The sequence below is a fragment of the Takifugu rubripes genome, chromosome 21 (genome assembly GCF_901000725.2).
Source record: "Takifugu rubripes chromosome 21, fTakRub1.2, whole genome shotgun sequence".
In the NCBI taxonomy this organism is placed as follows: Eukaryota; Metazoa; Chordata; class Actinopteri; order Tetraodontiformes; family Tetraodontidae; genus Takifugu; species Takifugu rubripes.
The window spans coordinates 5740782-5756226 of NC_042305.1; the positions used below are offsets into that span (position 1 = coordinate 5740782).

At 44.5% G+C, this 15445-nt stretch overlaps 1 protein-coding gene across 3 annotated transcripts in view; it reads left to right on the plus strand.

Moving 5' to 3' along the window:
• adgra2 (adhesion G protein-coupled receptor A2) overlaps positions 1 to 15415 on the plus strand; it is a 53118-nt gene extending 37703 nt beyond the window's left edge. For all 3 annotated transcript variants that reach the window (XM_029829008.1, XM_029829009.1, XM_029829007.1), the window contains 13 exons: positions 921 to 1134; positions 1248 to 1412; positions 1486 to 1684; positions 1775 to 1924; positions 2011 to 2172; positions 4043 to 4228; positions 4341 to 4530; positions 5718 to 5926; positions 10016 to 10143; positions 10405 to 10528; positions 10616 to 10767; positions 12641 to 12730; positions 12886 to 15415. In XM_029829008.1, coding sequence (XP_029684868.1) covers positions 921 to 1134; positions 1248 to 1412; positions 1486 to 1684; positions 1775 to 1924; positions 2011 to 2172; positions 4043 to 4228; positions 4341 to 4530; positions 5718 to 5926; positions 10016 to 10143; positions 10405 to 10528; positions 10616 to 10767; positions 12641 to 12730; positions 12886 to 14305 — 3389 coding nt within the window. In that variant the 3' untranslated portion in view covers positions 14306 to 15415. The remainder of the gene's footprint in view (positions 1 to 920; positions 1135 to 1247; positions 1413 to 1485; positions 1685 to 1774; positions 1925 to 2010; positions 2173 to 4042; positions 4229 to 4340; positions 4531 to 5717; positions 5927 to 10015; positions 10144 to 10404; positions 10529 to 10615; positions 10768 to 12640; positions 12731 to 12885) is intronic.
• Positions 15416 to 15445: the final 30 nt, after the last annotated feature.

A 15445-nucleotide genomic window follows, 5' to 3' on the forward strand; every position in this document is an offset into this window, starting at 1 on the left:
CCAGGTCCATTTAATTATTTTAACGCATCCGAAATACATTCAGCGGTCATTTTATGAAAATGCAATATTTTACCCTATAATTAACTTTATATAATAAATACAATATTAATGTCAATAATAATAAAATAATAATTACTTATTACCTAAAATAATTGGTGTCCCTTGATATTTTCAAGCCAAGACGTGATGGCACATTCTCAAGTCATATTCCACTGCAGGGAAATCATTTAATAAAGCAATTTTTCATCACGAAATGGCTCCAGAGCTACTTTTCATCTTTGTAAATATTATTTTACTGAGATCCTGTCGCCTGGTGATTCCGAAGAACAATTTTAAGTGAGGGAGTGGGGGGCAGTGAAGGCTGATTGATTTTTTTTTTTACACATTTATGTTGTAATATTTTACGATGATCATATTGGACCCTTACTGAAAACAATTGTAAACTACACCTTGATTTCTTATTTCCCAAAAATTTCATATATCAAACCGCACAGTGGAAATTATGTTTTTTTTTAAAAAGTATCCCATCAGCCTTTACGGTGTCATGTGATACCGTAAGGGCTGATGGGATACATTTCCGAGTTAGGGTGCATCGGTTGTACACTACTTTTCGCAGTGCATTGTGGGATACATTGAGTGCACTAGATAGGGTACAGCGATGCTAAGAATTCGGACACTATTTCAAAATGGCGTCCACACTATTGAGCGCACTATGTAGGGTATAGGGGGTGGTCTCGGACACAGCAAATGACTTTTATTTACTGCATACTACACATACTACAAAAATAGTCCCAATTGTTTTATTGCTTTCTGCTACTATTTAAATACTGAATAGATAAATGGGTTTTAAAAAAGCTACTTTAGGAAATATTTGGCCAACTTTGAACAGTTTTATCTTTTTTCATCCTGTCCATGCCCAGGTGGACCTCTAGAGCTACACACTCTGTCACTCCTTCCATCCCAACATCAGGTGGTCTTTAAAGGTGATCGGCTGCCCTTCCACTGCACCGCTGCTCTGGTGGACAACATTACCACCATACACTGGCATCACAATGGTAAGCTGGTAACCTCAGATTCAGAGATAGGGGTCCAGCTGGAGAGCAGCGTGATGCATGACTGCACTTTTATTACCAGGTACTGAATGTCCGATACTCATTGTTTATGTGCATGATGTATGTTTTTGTATAAATGAACTGTACTTAAATGCATTTCTATTGTCTAATGAGGCATGTACATATTTTACCCAGTGAACTTATTATAGTCAACGTACAAGTAGAGGCCAAAGGAGTATGGGAATGTGTTGTCTCTACTGGCCGGGGCAATGCTTCTTCCAGTGTTGAAATAGTAGTCCTGGAGAATAACGCCTCTTTCTGTCCAGAGGATAAAATTGTCAACAATCGTGGGGAGTTCAGGTTTGTTAAAGATGCAATGATTGTTTTGTTTCACTGGGGGGCTTGAGTTCTCATGCCAGTATTTAATTTCCAGGTGGCCCAGTACTCTGGCAGGCATCACCTCCCATCAGTACTGCCTGCAGCTGCACTACCCCTCCTTGTCTATTGAGGGAGGCATTGAGCAGAAAAAGGCCTCCCGATACTGTGATCGTTCTGGAAAGTGGCAGGAGGGGAACTACACAGACTGTCACTATACAAATGGCATCACCCGTGTCCTACATACCTTCATTTTAGTTAGTATTCCTTTGCGCTTTACTATACACAATAATGAGTCCATTTTACATTGTCATATTCTGGTTTTCTCTTAACTTTTCACTTAACAGATGCCCATCAATGCTTCAAACTCTGTAACTGTGGCACACCAGGTGCGGACATACACCATGGAGGCAGCAGGCTTCACTGATTCTGTGGATGTATTGTATGTTGCTCGAATGATGGAGAGGTTTATGGAATATGTCAGACTGCTGGGAGAGGTGAGAATTTCTATTTTTATTTTTGAAAAATTATGCATATTGGTGTGAGTTGTTTCTCATTTCTTCGTATTATACTGTTTACCCAGTTGCCTGAGGTGTTGGTTGAGATGGGGAGTAACCTGATGCAGGTGGATGACCAGATTCTTAGTCTGGCCCAGAGAGAAAAAAAAGCCTGCAGCTCCATTGTCTACTCTCTAGAGATGCTTGCATGGCCTCAGCTCCACAGCCATGCTCAGGACTTCACCATGGTACAAACAAGTGCAGTTATATATCATTCTTGCTGTCTGCCAGAGCCAGTATGAAATACCAGGGTGAGCCTTTTGGTTCATAGGACCCTATTGGGTCTCATCGGGAATGTGGCAAAAAGCTGTTTATTTACAGGTCAGCAAACCATATTCATTGGGGTTGTCCCCAACTCTGACAATTAGGGCTTCTCCTTCTCCCTCCCTCTCCTCCTCCCTGGGCCCCAACTGGAGGAAACTCTTGTGCGTGAATGTTTTGGAGCTACGTATAGTACACTTAACCCTCAGGCACTTCCTGACTGGGTCTTGTCCTTCCCTGATGGAATGACTCAGTCATTCCCTATGAGAGTCTCAGATGTTCCTGCAGTAGGCCTCACCTTGCTTTGTATGTCTCAGTGCAATGCATCTGTAAGGGGTTCATAACACAGCTGCAGACATGCCAATTGCCCCCTTCAGAGAAGTGTAAGCCGAACCCAACTATGGTTTTCAATGATACAGGTAAAGCAGAGCAGTTATTGACTAGTTTGCCTTAGACACAATTAACCCATACTCACAAGATGCCTTGGTGCATTCTTGGCCAGACACCCTTCTTAAGAGAATATTGCAATCACACGATGGTGCTGGTGGCTCCCTCTTGGGAAGACATTCTTTCCTTCCTGATCTGTTTGCTTCACAACAGAGCGCCTCTGCCTCTCCTTCTCAGGCAGGATCTCCTGTCATAGCTAGAGGGAAGTGTTTGGCATCCTCACCTGGGGCACCTCCAGTTGCATGTCTGGCCCCAGTACCTGTTCTGCTCAGATATTTGCAGACATTGCTGGATAAAGATCTTGCAGCCTCTAGATTGAAGCTGTATGTTGCTGCTATGTCTCTACCTATCTGCTCGACATACGTTTGTGGATGGTCGACTCGTGGGGTCACATTCTCTGGTGAGCAGGTTCCTTAAGGGTAAACTTCTGTTGTGGCCTCCACATACTCTTTGAGTGTGTTCTAGGGATTTGCTTGTTGTCCTAGAGGTCCTTATGTTCTATTTTTTTGAGCCACTTGTGCGTGCTGACCTTAGGCAGTTGTCTGGCAAGTCTGCTCACTCTTGCATCTACCAAGCGGGATCGTGAGCTTCATGAACTGTCTTTAGCAAGGGACTGTTTGCAGTAGCATCTCACATTGAGATTTCTGCTTTGTTCTGTAAGTCCAACGCCCTACTTCCGTGTCAAGAACGGTACAAAAGCAGTGCCCTGTCCAAGCAGAGGGTCTCATATTGGGTTGTTAATGCCATATCCAATGCATACAGGCTAGGTGGCCTCCAGATTTCCTGGCCAGGAGCATCTCCATGTCATGGGCCAACTTGAGCGGCGCTTCACTGACTGTGCTGCAGCTTTGTGGGCTTCTTACTCGACCTTTGCCTACTTCTACAGAGTGAATGACGCCACTGCCAGTTCTCTGGTGACAGCTGTGTTTTCTGTTGCTTCACTCAGTCTCACTCAGTCTCCTTGAGTGTCCTCATGGCCGTGTATAGTTCATCCAGGTAGTTAATACTAGCTCTGGCAGTCAGGAAGAATTCAAATGAATGAGTTATGAATGTAATTAAGGTTGTATGAATTTTCAATGACCTCCAGGGAGTGTCACTCAGAATCTCATTGAGAAGATCCTTTAAGAAATATATGCAGGGTGCCAGCCCCCTTTATCAGCTTGCATGCGCACCCAGGTCATGGGACTTTGTTGGTATAATGTCTCGATCTGCATATTTGCATGTTCATTAGATGTAATAAATAGTCTTCCCTGCTAATAACAGGTGAGCATTGTTAATTAAAAATGACTTGGTCCAAGACTTTGTTGAAAAAATCCGTGCTGAAAATGTGTTATTTTGAAACGCATACAGGTGTCCAGGAACATCGTGATGGAGGCCCACCTAATCCGAACAACCCACTTTATTGGAATAACTTGCACTGTATTTCAACATCATGAGGTCAGCCAGGGATTGTTAGAGCTGGCTCAGGATGAACAACTTAATTTTCGTTGCAGTACTGGCTCACATAACACCTCACTTATAAATTTTCCCCTAAAGGTAAAACATCACCATCTGCATCCTGCAAACATTAAAGCTTACATTCCAACATTATGTACAATCTATTTCCATTTGTACCTGCTTTCTTTGTAATCGAGACATTTTTTTCCAGAACACTGTTGCACTGGCCTCTGTGACTCTCCCAGCTACTCTCTTCCCTCCTGATGTCCCTGCTGACTGTAAACTACAAGTTGTAGCTTTCAGAAGTGGTAGTTTTTTCCCTATTTTTGGAAACTCAAGCAGAACCAGAACACATTCTCGGCAACTTAGTGTCAACACTCCTGTTATCTATGTTGGTTTGGGTGAGGATGAAGATGTCATTTTTTTCTTATCACAGCAATATCAATAACAAACTCAGTACCGTATTTTCACGACCATAAGGCACACTGTAATAAAAGGCGCAGTCTCAGTTATGGGTGCTATATCTGTATTTAAAACATACATAAGGCGCACCGTATTATTAGGTGCATGCTAAAACATACAGTAAAAAATGACAACGGAAGTAAAACAGTGAGTTTCGACACGTTTATTGAACAAAATATTAATTCTTCCGCCACAAAACCATCAAAGTTTTCATCTTCTGTATCTGAATTATACAGCTGCGCTATTTCAATGTCCAACATCCCGAATTCCTCTTCTTCATCATCTGAATCAGACTCACCGACCGGTTCCGCTTCAGCGTTGATGCCGACTTTTGTGAAAGCTCTTACAATACATGAAGACGGTATCATAGCCCATGCGTCTACAATCCACCCGCATATGGTGGCATAACTTGCCTGCCGCTGCCTCATAGATGTGGCTGGGCGTAATCCGCGGGCAGCCGCTGCGCAACAGTTGTCCTTGAGCGTATGGAGAGATGCCACCTCCTCACCAAGATCGACCTCCTTGGAAGTGCTCAATGTCCATTTCTTCAGCAATCGCTTTGGCCTTTGGTGACAGTAGAGACGCCCCTTCCAGTTGTTTGCTGTCCCGAAACCAACTGTTCTACTTGGTCTTTCAGCTCGGGCCACCTTGATTTGTTCCCGCGGAAACTCAGCTTCGTCTTCCTCACTTTCGTTCACTTTCTTGTTTTCTCCGCTTTCTGACCATGGATTAATTTACATTAAAATGTCTTGCAGCTGCTCGATTGCCATTTTCAGCCACATATTCGATGGCCTGTAGTTTAAAGTAAGCCTCATACGCGTATCGCTTGACCGGCGCCATTTTAGGGGATCCTTACGCATAGGTGTGCCGCTAATCGATGGGCAGAGTGTTTACCGTACTGCACCTACCAAAGGCACACAGCAGATTTTGGAACTCAGTCCACACACAAGGCACACCATATTATAAGGCGCACCATCGATTTTTGAGAAAATCTCAGTGTTTTAGGTGCGCCTTATAGTCGTGAAAATACGGTAAATCACTATTTAATGAGGTTGTAGTTCCATTAGACATAAATGCTCAGTTTAATAGTAGCTTAAACTTTTGTTCATCTCCTCTCCTCCGCCAGATGGGTGCAGCATGTGGAACCACTCAGAGCCAATCTGGGTTTCACTGCGCCACTTATCTCCTGGCACTGCTGCTGTGGCAGCCCAGTGGAGTTTGAAGTCATTAGAGAACCAAGGAAGTTGGAGTCAAGAAGGCTGTGAGTTGATCCACAGTGACAGCAGCACTTCCACAATGCGCTGCTTCCTACTCAGCAACTATGCCGTGCTGCAGGTAGAGAAATCTACACACACACACACACACACACACACACAAATATATATATAAAATCTCTTCGTCGTTCCCCTGGGCGGTGCCTCGTTCCTACCTTCAGACTCGGGTCCTCTACCAGAGGCCTGGGAGTCTGAGGGTTCTGGGCAGGATCTTAGCTGTTCCTAGGACTGCGCTCTTCTGAACAGAGATCTCTGATGTGGTTCCTGGTATCTGTTGGAGCCATCTACTCAGGTTGGGTGTTACTGTCCCTAGTGTCCCAATCACTACTGGGACCTCTGTTGCCTTCATGCTTCACATTCTCTCCATCTTCCCCTTCAGCCTTTGGTACTTCTCCAGCTTCTCGTGTTCCTTCTTCCTGATGTTGCTATCACTCTGGATCTGGAAGTCCCACAGGCTCTTGGCCTGCTTGTTCTCCAGCACTTTCGGGGGTGTCTCCCACCTGGACCCTGGGACCTCCAGTCCATACTCAGTGCAGATGTTCCTGTACACTATGCCAGCCACCTGGTTATGCCGCTCCATGTATGCCTTGCCTGCTAGCATCTTGCACCCTGCTGTGATGTGCTGGACTGTCTCAGGGGCATCTCCACACAGTCTGCACCTGGGGTCTTGTCTGGTATGGTAGACCCTGGCCTCTATTGTTCTAGTGCTCAGGGCCTGTTCTTGTGTAGTGTGTCTTCATGAGTAGTGCCTCTGTGCTGTCTTTCAGTCCGGTCTTTGTCAGCCACTGGTATGTTTTCTCGATATCAGCCACTTCCTCAATTTGTCGGTGGTACATTCCATGCATGGGCTTGTCCTTCCATGATAGCCCCTCAGGTTCCTCCTCCTTGGTGGGCTTTTGTTGCCTGAGGCATTCACTCAGCAGTGGGTCAGTGGGGGCCATCTTCTTGATGTACTCTTGGAGGCTTGTTGTTTCCTCCTGGACAGTAGTTCGGACACTTACTAGTCCTCGGCCCCCTTCCTTTCGCTTTGTGTACAGCCTCAGGACACTGGACTTAGGGTGAAACCCTCCGTGCATGGTGATATATATATGGTCCGTGACAGGGGTCAGGGAACCAGGGCCACCTGATGTCAAATTGGCTACTGGAACAAGGCATTAATGAAGCAGGGCAGAGAACGTGGTACTAAAGGAGTAATCCCAGCGAGAGAGGGTACATGAAGAGGATGTGACAAGGGCAGCTGAGAGAGAGAATCATGAAGTCCTGGGGGAACTCAACTACTTCCCTGCCAAGACTAACAGACCAAGTACCAGACCAATCTCTACTGGAGGACATGAACACGGCACTGTCAACCATCCCTACCACTACCATCACTGAGACCAGACAGCTGATGTATGCAGCGGCAACGGTAATCCTACAGATGCTTGGCTATAAGATGAAAAGCATAAATAGCCATAAGGAGCAAATGGCCCCATGGAGGAGAAGGCTAGAGACAAAAATCGGAGTGACACGGAGAGAAGTCAGCCTCCTAACAGAGCTGAGTAGAGGAGTGAATCCAAGGACAGAGCAGCCCAGGAAGTATAACAAACTGTCCATACCTGAGGCACTGGAGACTGCTAAGCAAAGGCTCACAGCCCTGGCTACCCGACTAAAGAGGTACACAAGAGAAGTAGAGGAAAGGAGAATAAACAGGGTGTTCTCCACCAACCCAGCAAAGGTCTACTCTCAATGGCAGAGCAACAAGATGACAACAGAACCCCCAGGGCTGAGACTGAACAATACTGGAAGAGTATCTGGGAGAAAGAGGCAACACACAACACTACTCCGCAATGGCTGCAAGACCTACAGACTGAGCACAGCCAACTCCCAGAACAAGACCCAGTAGTTATCAGACTTAGCAGACATCCAAACAAGAGTATCCAAAATGAAGAGCTGGATAGCACCAGTGTACTATCCACACCTACTGGCTTAAGAAGCTGACTACACTCCATGAACGCCTGGCAGCACAGATGAACCAGCTGCTAACATCAGGGAACCACCCAGAGTGGCTAACCCAGGGCTGGACAGTCCTCATAATGAAGGACCCCCAGAAGGGCACAATACCGTCCAACTACCGGCCCATAACCTGCCTCAGCACCACATGGAAGCTCCTATCAGGCATCATAGCGGCTAAGATCAGCAGGCACATGGATCAATACATGAGCAGAGCACAGAAAGGCATAGGGAACAACACCAGAGGTGCCATGCACCAGCTACTGGTCGACAGGGCAATCGCCCAGGACTGTAGGACACGGCACACCAACGTGTGCACTGCCTGGAGTGATTACAAGAAAGTCTATGACTCAATGGCGCACACATGGATACTAGAGTGCCTAAAGCTGTATAACATCAACAGGACACTAAGAGAGTTCATCCAGAACGCCATGAAGCTGTGGAGCACGACTCTGGAGGCCAACTCAAAGCCAATTGCGCAGGTGAGCATCAGATTATCTGCCCCCCCTGCTGTTCTGCATAGGCCTAAACCCCCTCAGCCAGATCATCACCAAGAGTGGCTATGGGTACCTGTTCCGAAGTGGAACAACTGTCAGCCACCTCCTCTGCATGGATGACATCAAGCTGTATGCCAAGAACGAGCGTGATATCGACTCTCTGATTCACCTCACTAGGCTCTACAGCAAGGACATTGGGATGCCATTCGGGCTAGACAAATGTGGGCGGATGGTATCTAAAAGAGGAAAGTTGATCAGAACTGATGGGGTTGACCTACCTGAAGGGAACATCACAGATGTGCAGGACAGTTACAAATACCTGGGGATCCCACAGGCAAATGAAAACCATGAGGAGGCAGCTAGGAGGTCAGCCACAGCTAAATACCTACAGAGGTTAAGACAGGTCCTGAAAAGTCAGCTGAATGGTAAGCATAATATCCAGGCCATAAACACCTACACCCTGCCAGTAATCAGATACCCTGCTGGCATAATATCCTGGCCACTGGGAGAGATACAAGCCACTGACATCAAGACAAGGAAGCTCCTCACCATGCACGGAGGGTTTCACCCTAAGTCCAGTGTCCTGAGGCTGTACACAAAGCGAAAGGAAGGGGGCCAAGGACTAGTAAGTGTCCGAACTACTGTCCAGGAGGAAACAACAAGCCTCCGAGAGTACATCAAGAAGATGGCCTCCACTGACCCACTGCTGAGTGAATGCCTTGGGTTCCTCCTCCTTGGTGGGCTTTTGTTGCCTGAGGGGCTATCATGGAAGGACAAGCCCATGCATGGAATGTACCACCGACAAATTGAGGAAATGGCTGATATCGAGAAAACATACCAGTGGCTGACAAAGGCCGGACTGAAAGACAGCACAGAGGCACTAATCATGGCTGCACAAGAACAGGCCCTGAGCACCAGAACAATAGAGACCAGGGTCTACCATACCAGACAAGACCCCAGGTGCAGTCTGTGTGGAGATGCCCCTGAGACAGTCCAGCACATCACAGCGGGGTGCAAGATGCTAGCAGGCAAGGCATACATGGAGTGGCATAACCAGGTGGCTGGCATAGTGTACAGGAACATCTGCACTGAGTATGGACTGGAGGTCCCAGGGTCCGGGTGGGAGACACCCCCAAAAGTGCTGGAGAACAAGGAGGCCAAGATCCTGTGGGACTTCCAGATCCAGACTGACAAGATGGTGGTGGCCAACCAGCCTGACATAGTTGTGGTGGATAAACACCGGAAGACAGTGGTGGTAATAGGTGTAGCAATCCCAAGTGATAGCAACATCAGGAAGAAGGAACACGAGAAGCTGGTGAAGTAGCAAGGGCTGAAGGAGGAGATGGAGAGAATGTGAGGCATGAAGGCAACAGTGGTCCCAGTAGTGATTGGGACACTAGGGGTAGTAACACATAACCTGAGTAGATGGCTCCAACTGATACCAGGAAACACATCAGAGATCTCTGTTCAGAAGAGCGCAGTCCTAGGAACAGCTAAGATCCTGCGCAGAACCCTCAGACTCCCAGGCCTCTGGTAGAGGATCCGAGTCTGAAGGTAGGAAGGAGGCACCACCCAGGAGGGTGAGGAAGAGATTTTTTTAATATATATATATATATAGACACACACATGCACATGTCATTATACATGTCTTTTCAATTTTCCAGGAGGTGTCTGACGTTCCCAACTCTACACTTATCCCTGTGAGGGCGCTCCACCCTGTGGTCTATGCATGCACTGCATTGCTCCTCCTTTGCCTCTTCACCGTCATCATCACACATATATTACACCAAAGGTACTGTGGTATGTGTATGCATGGAGGGAGGTGTCGCTGATTTGTTGGCCTTTATAGGTTTTCTCTTTATTTCAGTTTCTTGTACCAAATGTATTGTTCATAGTTGATACTTCTGTAAAGTATAAGTGTTTGCAAAAGAATTACAATTATGAACTATGCTCATTATTATGACTAATCATCAAATGCTGTTTTAGGTGTTATAATCATTGTTGCATTTTTTGTGAAGATTATGAAAAATAACTTTTATATCTATTATTTCAGTTCCGTCCATATATCCAGAAAGAAATGGCACACATTACTTAATACATGCTTCCACATCGCCATGACAACAGCAATCTATGCAGGAGGCATACGCTTGAACAACTACCCAGTTGTCTGCCAAGCAGTAAGTGGAAAAGTTACACATTTTCTCATTTTCTTACATTCAAGTGGTGTGTGAAGCTTGGAGTCTCAGCTGACTGTAATGCAACAGGTGGCAATTGCTCTGCACTACTCCTCGCTGTCAACCCTGCTGTGGTTTGGAATCAGTGCCAGGGTAATCTACAAAGAGGCTGTGTGGCGATTGCCACAACAGTTGGAAGGAGAGTCTCCAACTCCAGAGCCTCCACAGCGGCCTATGCTCAGGTCAGTGAACACAGCTCACTTAGACCCACACTGCATACCAGGACTTTGCTGTTCACTATCAATAAGGATTTAGATACATTCTGGTGCATGGCCACCCAGACTGTGGTGCATGAAATTTGTTCTTTGTGCTTAGCAACCAAATTACCATTATTTTTAAAGATTTATTGGAGGGACAGAACAGGATATTGCTGTGAGGCTCAACAAAGATTTATAAGGCAGTGTAAAAAACTGGGGAGGAAATAACTGTATGGGAGTACTTTACCAGAAGCAGGGGAAATTCAGAGGGTGCACTGTCTCCCCAAATATCTTGTTCTATTTCTACTCCTGCTGCCGTTGTGATCTGAGAACCTCATATTATGACCAGCTATCACCCCTTTGTTGCCCACTGGGCCATGTGTATTGTGATACAATAATGGACTGGTACTTGGAATGACTGCAGAAGCTCTGTTCAGATAATATCAATAAATCAAAAATCAATCAATCAATCAATCAATCATTTTTTATTTGTATAGCGTGTGTTACAATCAAAATTGCTTGTAGGAGCTCAACAGAATCCCAGGGCCCCAACAAGCAACAGTGTCAAGGAAAAACTCCCCTTTTAATGGAAAGAAACCTTGAGCAGGACCAGGCTCATATGGGGGACCCTCCTGCTGATGGTTCGGATGGGTAGAAAGGAGGAGAAGGGGGAGGACAGAATAGAGGAGAGGAGAGAATAGGCAGAGATCAAGGAAATACATTAATTATAACAAAGTGCTGGTGTAGGAGTTGAGTCAGCGGGGTCGGATGTCAGTAGATCAGGAGAGGAGTCGAGGCGAGGTGAGGCAAGGCCATAACTCAGCACTGTGACAGAGGCCTGGTGGGTCCGGTGATCATGTTTCTAGAACCCAGCAGCCTCAGCCTATAGCAGCATAGCTAAAATTAGACAAACTTCTAAATATGATAATTAGTCTGTCTAGGATAATAACTGAAACTACAGAATTACTAACAATAAGCTTTTTCAAAGAGTAAGGTCTTTATGTCTAATCTTAAAAGTAGAGATAGAGTTTGCCTCCCGTACCTGGACAGGGAGCTGGTTTGAAGATATCCAAGTCTTTATGTCTTTAAGACAGGTCTGAAGCTTCACTAACTGCTCTGTCCTCTCTGGTTTCATGGATAAATATAGCTGAGTGTCATCAGCATAGCAATGAAAATGTATTCCATGCTGCCGAATAATGTTCCCTGAGGAAAGCATGTACAAGGTGAAAAGGATTGGTCCAAGTACAGAACCTTGTGGAACTCCATGGCTAACCCTACTGTATGAAGAGGGAACGCCATGAACATGACTGGTATCTATCTGATAAATATGATCTAAACCAGTTTAGTGCCGTTCTTTTGATCCAAATCATATGTTCCAGTCTCTGTAACAGGATGCTGTGATAAACTGTATCAAAAGCAGCACTGAGGTCCAACAGAACCCGCATAGAAACCAGTCCATGATCTGAAGCTATAAGAAGATCATTAGTAACTTTAAAGTGCTGTTTCTGTGCTGTGAAATGTCCTCCAGTTCAGATGGGTGATGCCAAGTTTCAAATTAACTGGATCTATGTTTGGGTCTAGGATTAATTAATAACTTAGCATGATAGATTGCTGCCACTCCCCCTCCTCGACCAGTATCACACGGAATATGATAATTAAGATGGTTAGAAGGAGTGGATTCATTTAAGCATAACATACTCCTCCTGAAGCCAGGTCTCAGCAAGACAAAATAAGAGAGATAAAATACTTTCAGATACACTTCATAAAGGTCTTATAGAATGAATTACCTTTATCTGACTTGTAAATCTGCTGTGAGCATGTGTTTAATAGATTTCTTTTAAATATCTTTTTATTAAAGATTTTACCTGATAGCTGGGGGAGTACCTCTTATCATCTGTGGGATTACAGCAGCTGTCAATATCAACAACTATGCTGACAACAGCTCTTAGTGAGTACTTTCATTTCAATTCAAAAGCTGGCTTTACTTTCTGTTATTGTTCTGTTTCAGAGCAGAGCAGAACTTTTACCTTTTTTTTTGTTTGTTTTTTTAAATCATTTTTGATGACTCCAAACTCCCCCCCCCCCCCCCCCCATGTCTTGCAGCTGCTGGCTTGTGTGGCGACCCAGCCTCGGATCTTTCTTTGTGCCTGCTGGTCTAATAGTATTAGTGACTTGGATCTATTTCCTGTGCACCGTGTTTCGCCTCAGGTACCAGGAGGTCAAAGAGTGCACGGGAACGACACAGTCTTCTCCTGTCATTGAGAGCCAGCCGGCATTGCCAGGAAGCACCAGACTACTCTCCACAGATTCTGTTGTGGAGCCACTAAACACTAATGTATCACCAGAAGACCAGTATTCCTTGAAGATACAATACTTAGTGTTGGTGGCAACCCACTTCCTGTTTTTGTCTGTCTGGTGTTGTGGGGCCATGGCAATATGGCTAATAGGACACACTAGCTTGTTGTTTTGCTGTCTTTATGGAATAGCTGCCATAGTGTTGGGAGTGTTTCTATTTTTACATCATTGCTTTAGACGTAGGGATATTCAAAATTCATGGTTTGCATGTTGCCGAGGCCATCTGCACTCACATCATATGTCTACTTATACACACACCTGTGTTACTGGAAGTGGAATGCAGAACTCTGAGCAGGGATCAGGGCTTTTTATCAACTGCCATCCACCTGGTGACTCCCATTGCTCTTCCTCTGGCCAGGCCTCTTCAACACCTAGTGGAATCAGTAGTATAGGCTCTGGGCCCTTCAAACTAACCAATCTGTTACAGGTGATACAAGACAATTCAAATGGCACATCACATGCCCCTGCAGGCAATAACACTAGCACCAGTACTGAAAATATCACAAAGATATCAAACACAATTCTACCTATTGGCAATCCAGCAGCTTTAGTGCATTCCCAAAGAAAAAAGATTGGTAGCAGAACTAAACAAGGAAGTAACCAGCATCATCATCGGGCTGAAGGCAGGGGTCACTTTCGTCTCAAAACCCTCAGCACTGCTAGTGGTGGGGGCAGCCTTGGAGCTTTAGGATCTATTGAATTAGAACACACAAATACTCTTCATGCCATTTACAAACTAGCCACAAGTGAGAAGGGCAGTATCCAGCACAGCCTCTCAGAGAACCAGGCCAGCCTGCTCACCAGTGTAAAGTGTTCTGGAGAGTCAGTTGCCACCAGCCCTTCAGAGGGAAGTGATGGGGGTAGCAGTGAGAGCCTTAAACCCTTCACCTTGTTGCCTTCAATGGCTAACAGAGCAGGCATGCATGGTGTTCAAAGACGATGTGCCAGCAGAGACAATTTTAAATATTTATCTGCTGCACAGCAAGAAACAAAGCGCTGTTCCTACCCTACAAACAGTGTCAGCACCCCGACGCCAGGTGCTGCTACCCAAAATCGCACCCTGAAAAACTCAGTGCTTCAGCTGGAGCGGGACGTAAGCAGTCCCGACAAATCCCAGAACTTTGTTGGAATGAAGAGTGGTTTGTGGAAAAGTGAAACCACCGTGTAAGCAATACTTATATTTGAACTTCTATACATGACCTTAGAATAGAATCCAAAATGAGTGGTTTATTTTTTAGCAATCTTTTGAACTTAATTGTTATATAATTTAAGACATGAAATCGTAAAAGGCAACCAGGACCACAAACTGGTACTGCTGCTTCCAAAGCATTGTTCATTGTCTGCTGGAGGAAAATGGATGTGAGGAAAACAAACAACTTTTTTGTTGTAAAATTGTAATATAAGAAATGAAATACTTTTTTTCACATAAAATGAAGATACTTTTGAAATTGGCACGTATTATTGATTGTTGATGTGAAATATACAGTCAAATTGTTATCCTTATCATTATTATAACTTACTATTTGTATTATTATAGTTGGGATTTATCTATGCATATTATATATTTTGCATATTATATATGAATGTCCAAAATATAGAGCAAAACACATTTAATCTTAGAGCATTTTTTTTAACCCTTACTACCTTACCTTTTGTTGTTAATGTGTGTGAGAAGGTGTGTATAGCCGGCGAACCAGAACCATGTTTAAAGAAAAAAAAACGTGTTAAACTGTACTGCAGGGACTATGGTATTTAATTTTACTGGACTAAATTGATAGATTTCAGGAATTTACACATTGTAAAATCGAAGTTATGTATCCACTATGCAACTCATTGTCACAGATTTTATCATTGTTTTTCCAAAATTAGGTCAACGTGAAATAAGATGTATCAGTTTGAGATTGATTAAGATTAAGATTAAGATGTACTTTATTCATCCCCGTGGGGAAATTGAATTGATGATGCTATTGTTAGCTGTGTGCAAAGCTTTTAAATCATGTTGAACATGAAAATGGTCTGTGACTGATTTTGACAATGTGTCTTCATATAAACAAAAATGTTTATATTAAGACACATTTTCCTTGGCAATGAGTCAGTTTGGATTTTAATCTTATGGTGACATTTTTTTAAAACTGGTGTAGATACTGTTATCTCCAGCATTTTAACTGGCCACTGATAAATTTAGCTGTGATACTGCAGTGGTTTCCAAATCATGATCAGGTTGGCCAAAGATTTAGAAATACGAATAAATAATGTGTCATGTTTTTCTCCCATTGTAGCAAAATTCAGTGTGTTGACTTTGCGCGCA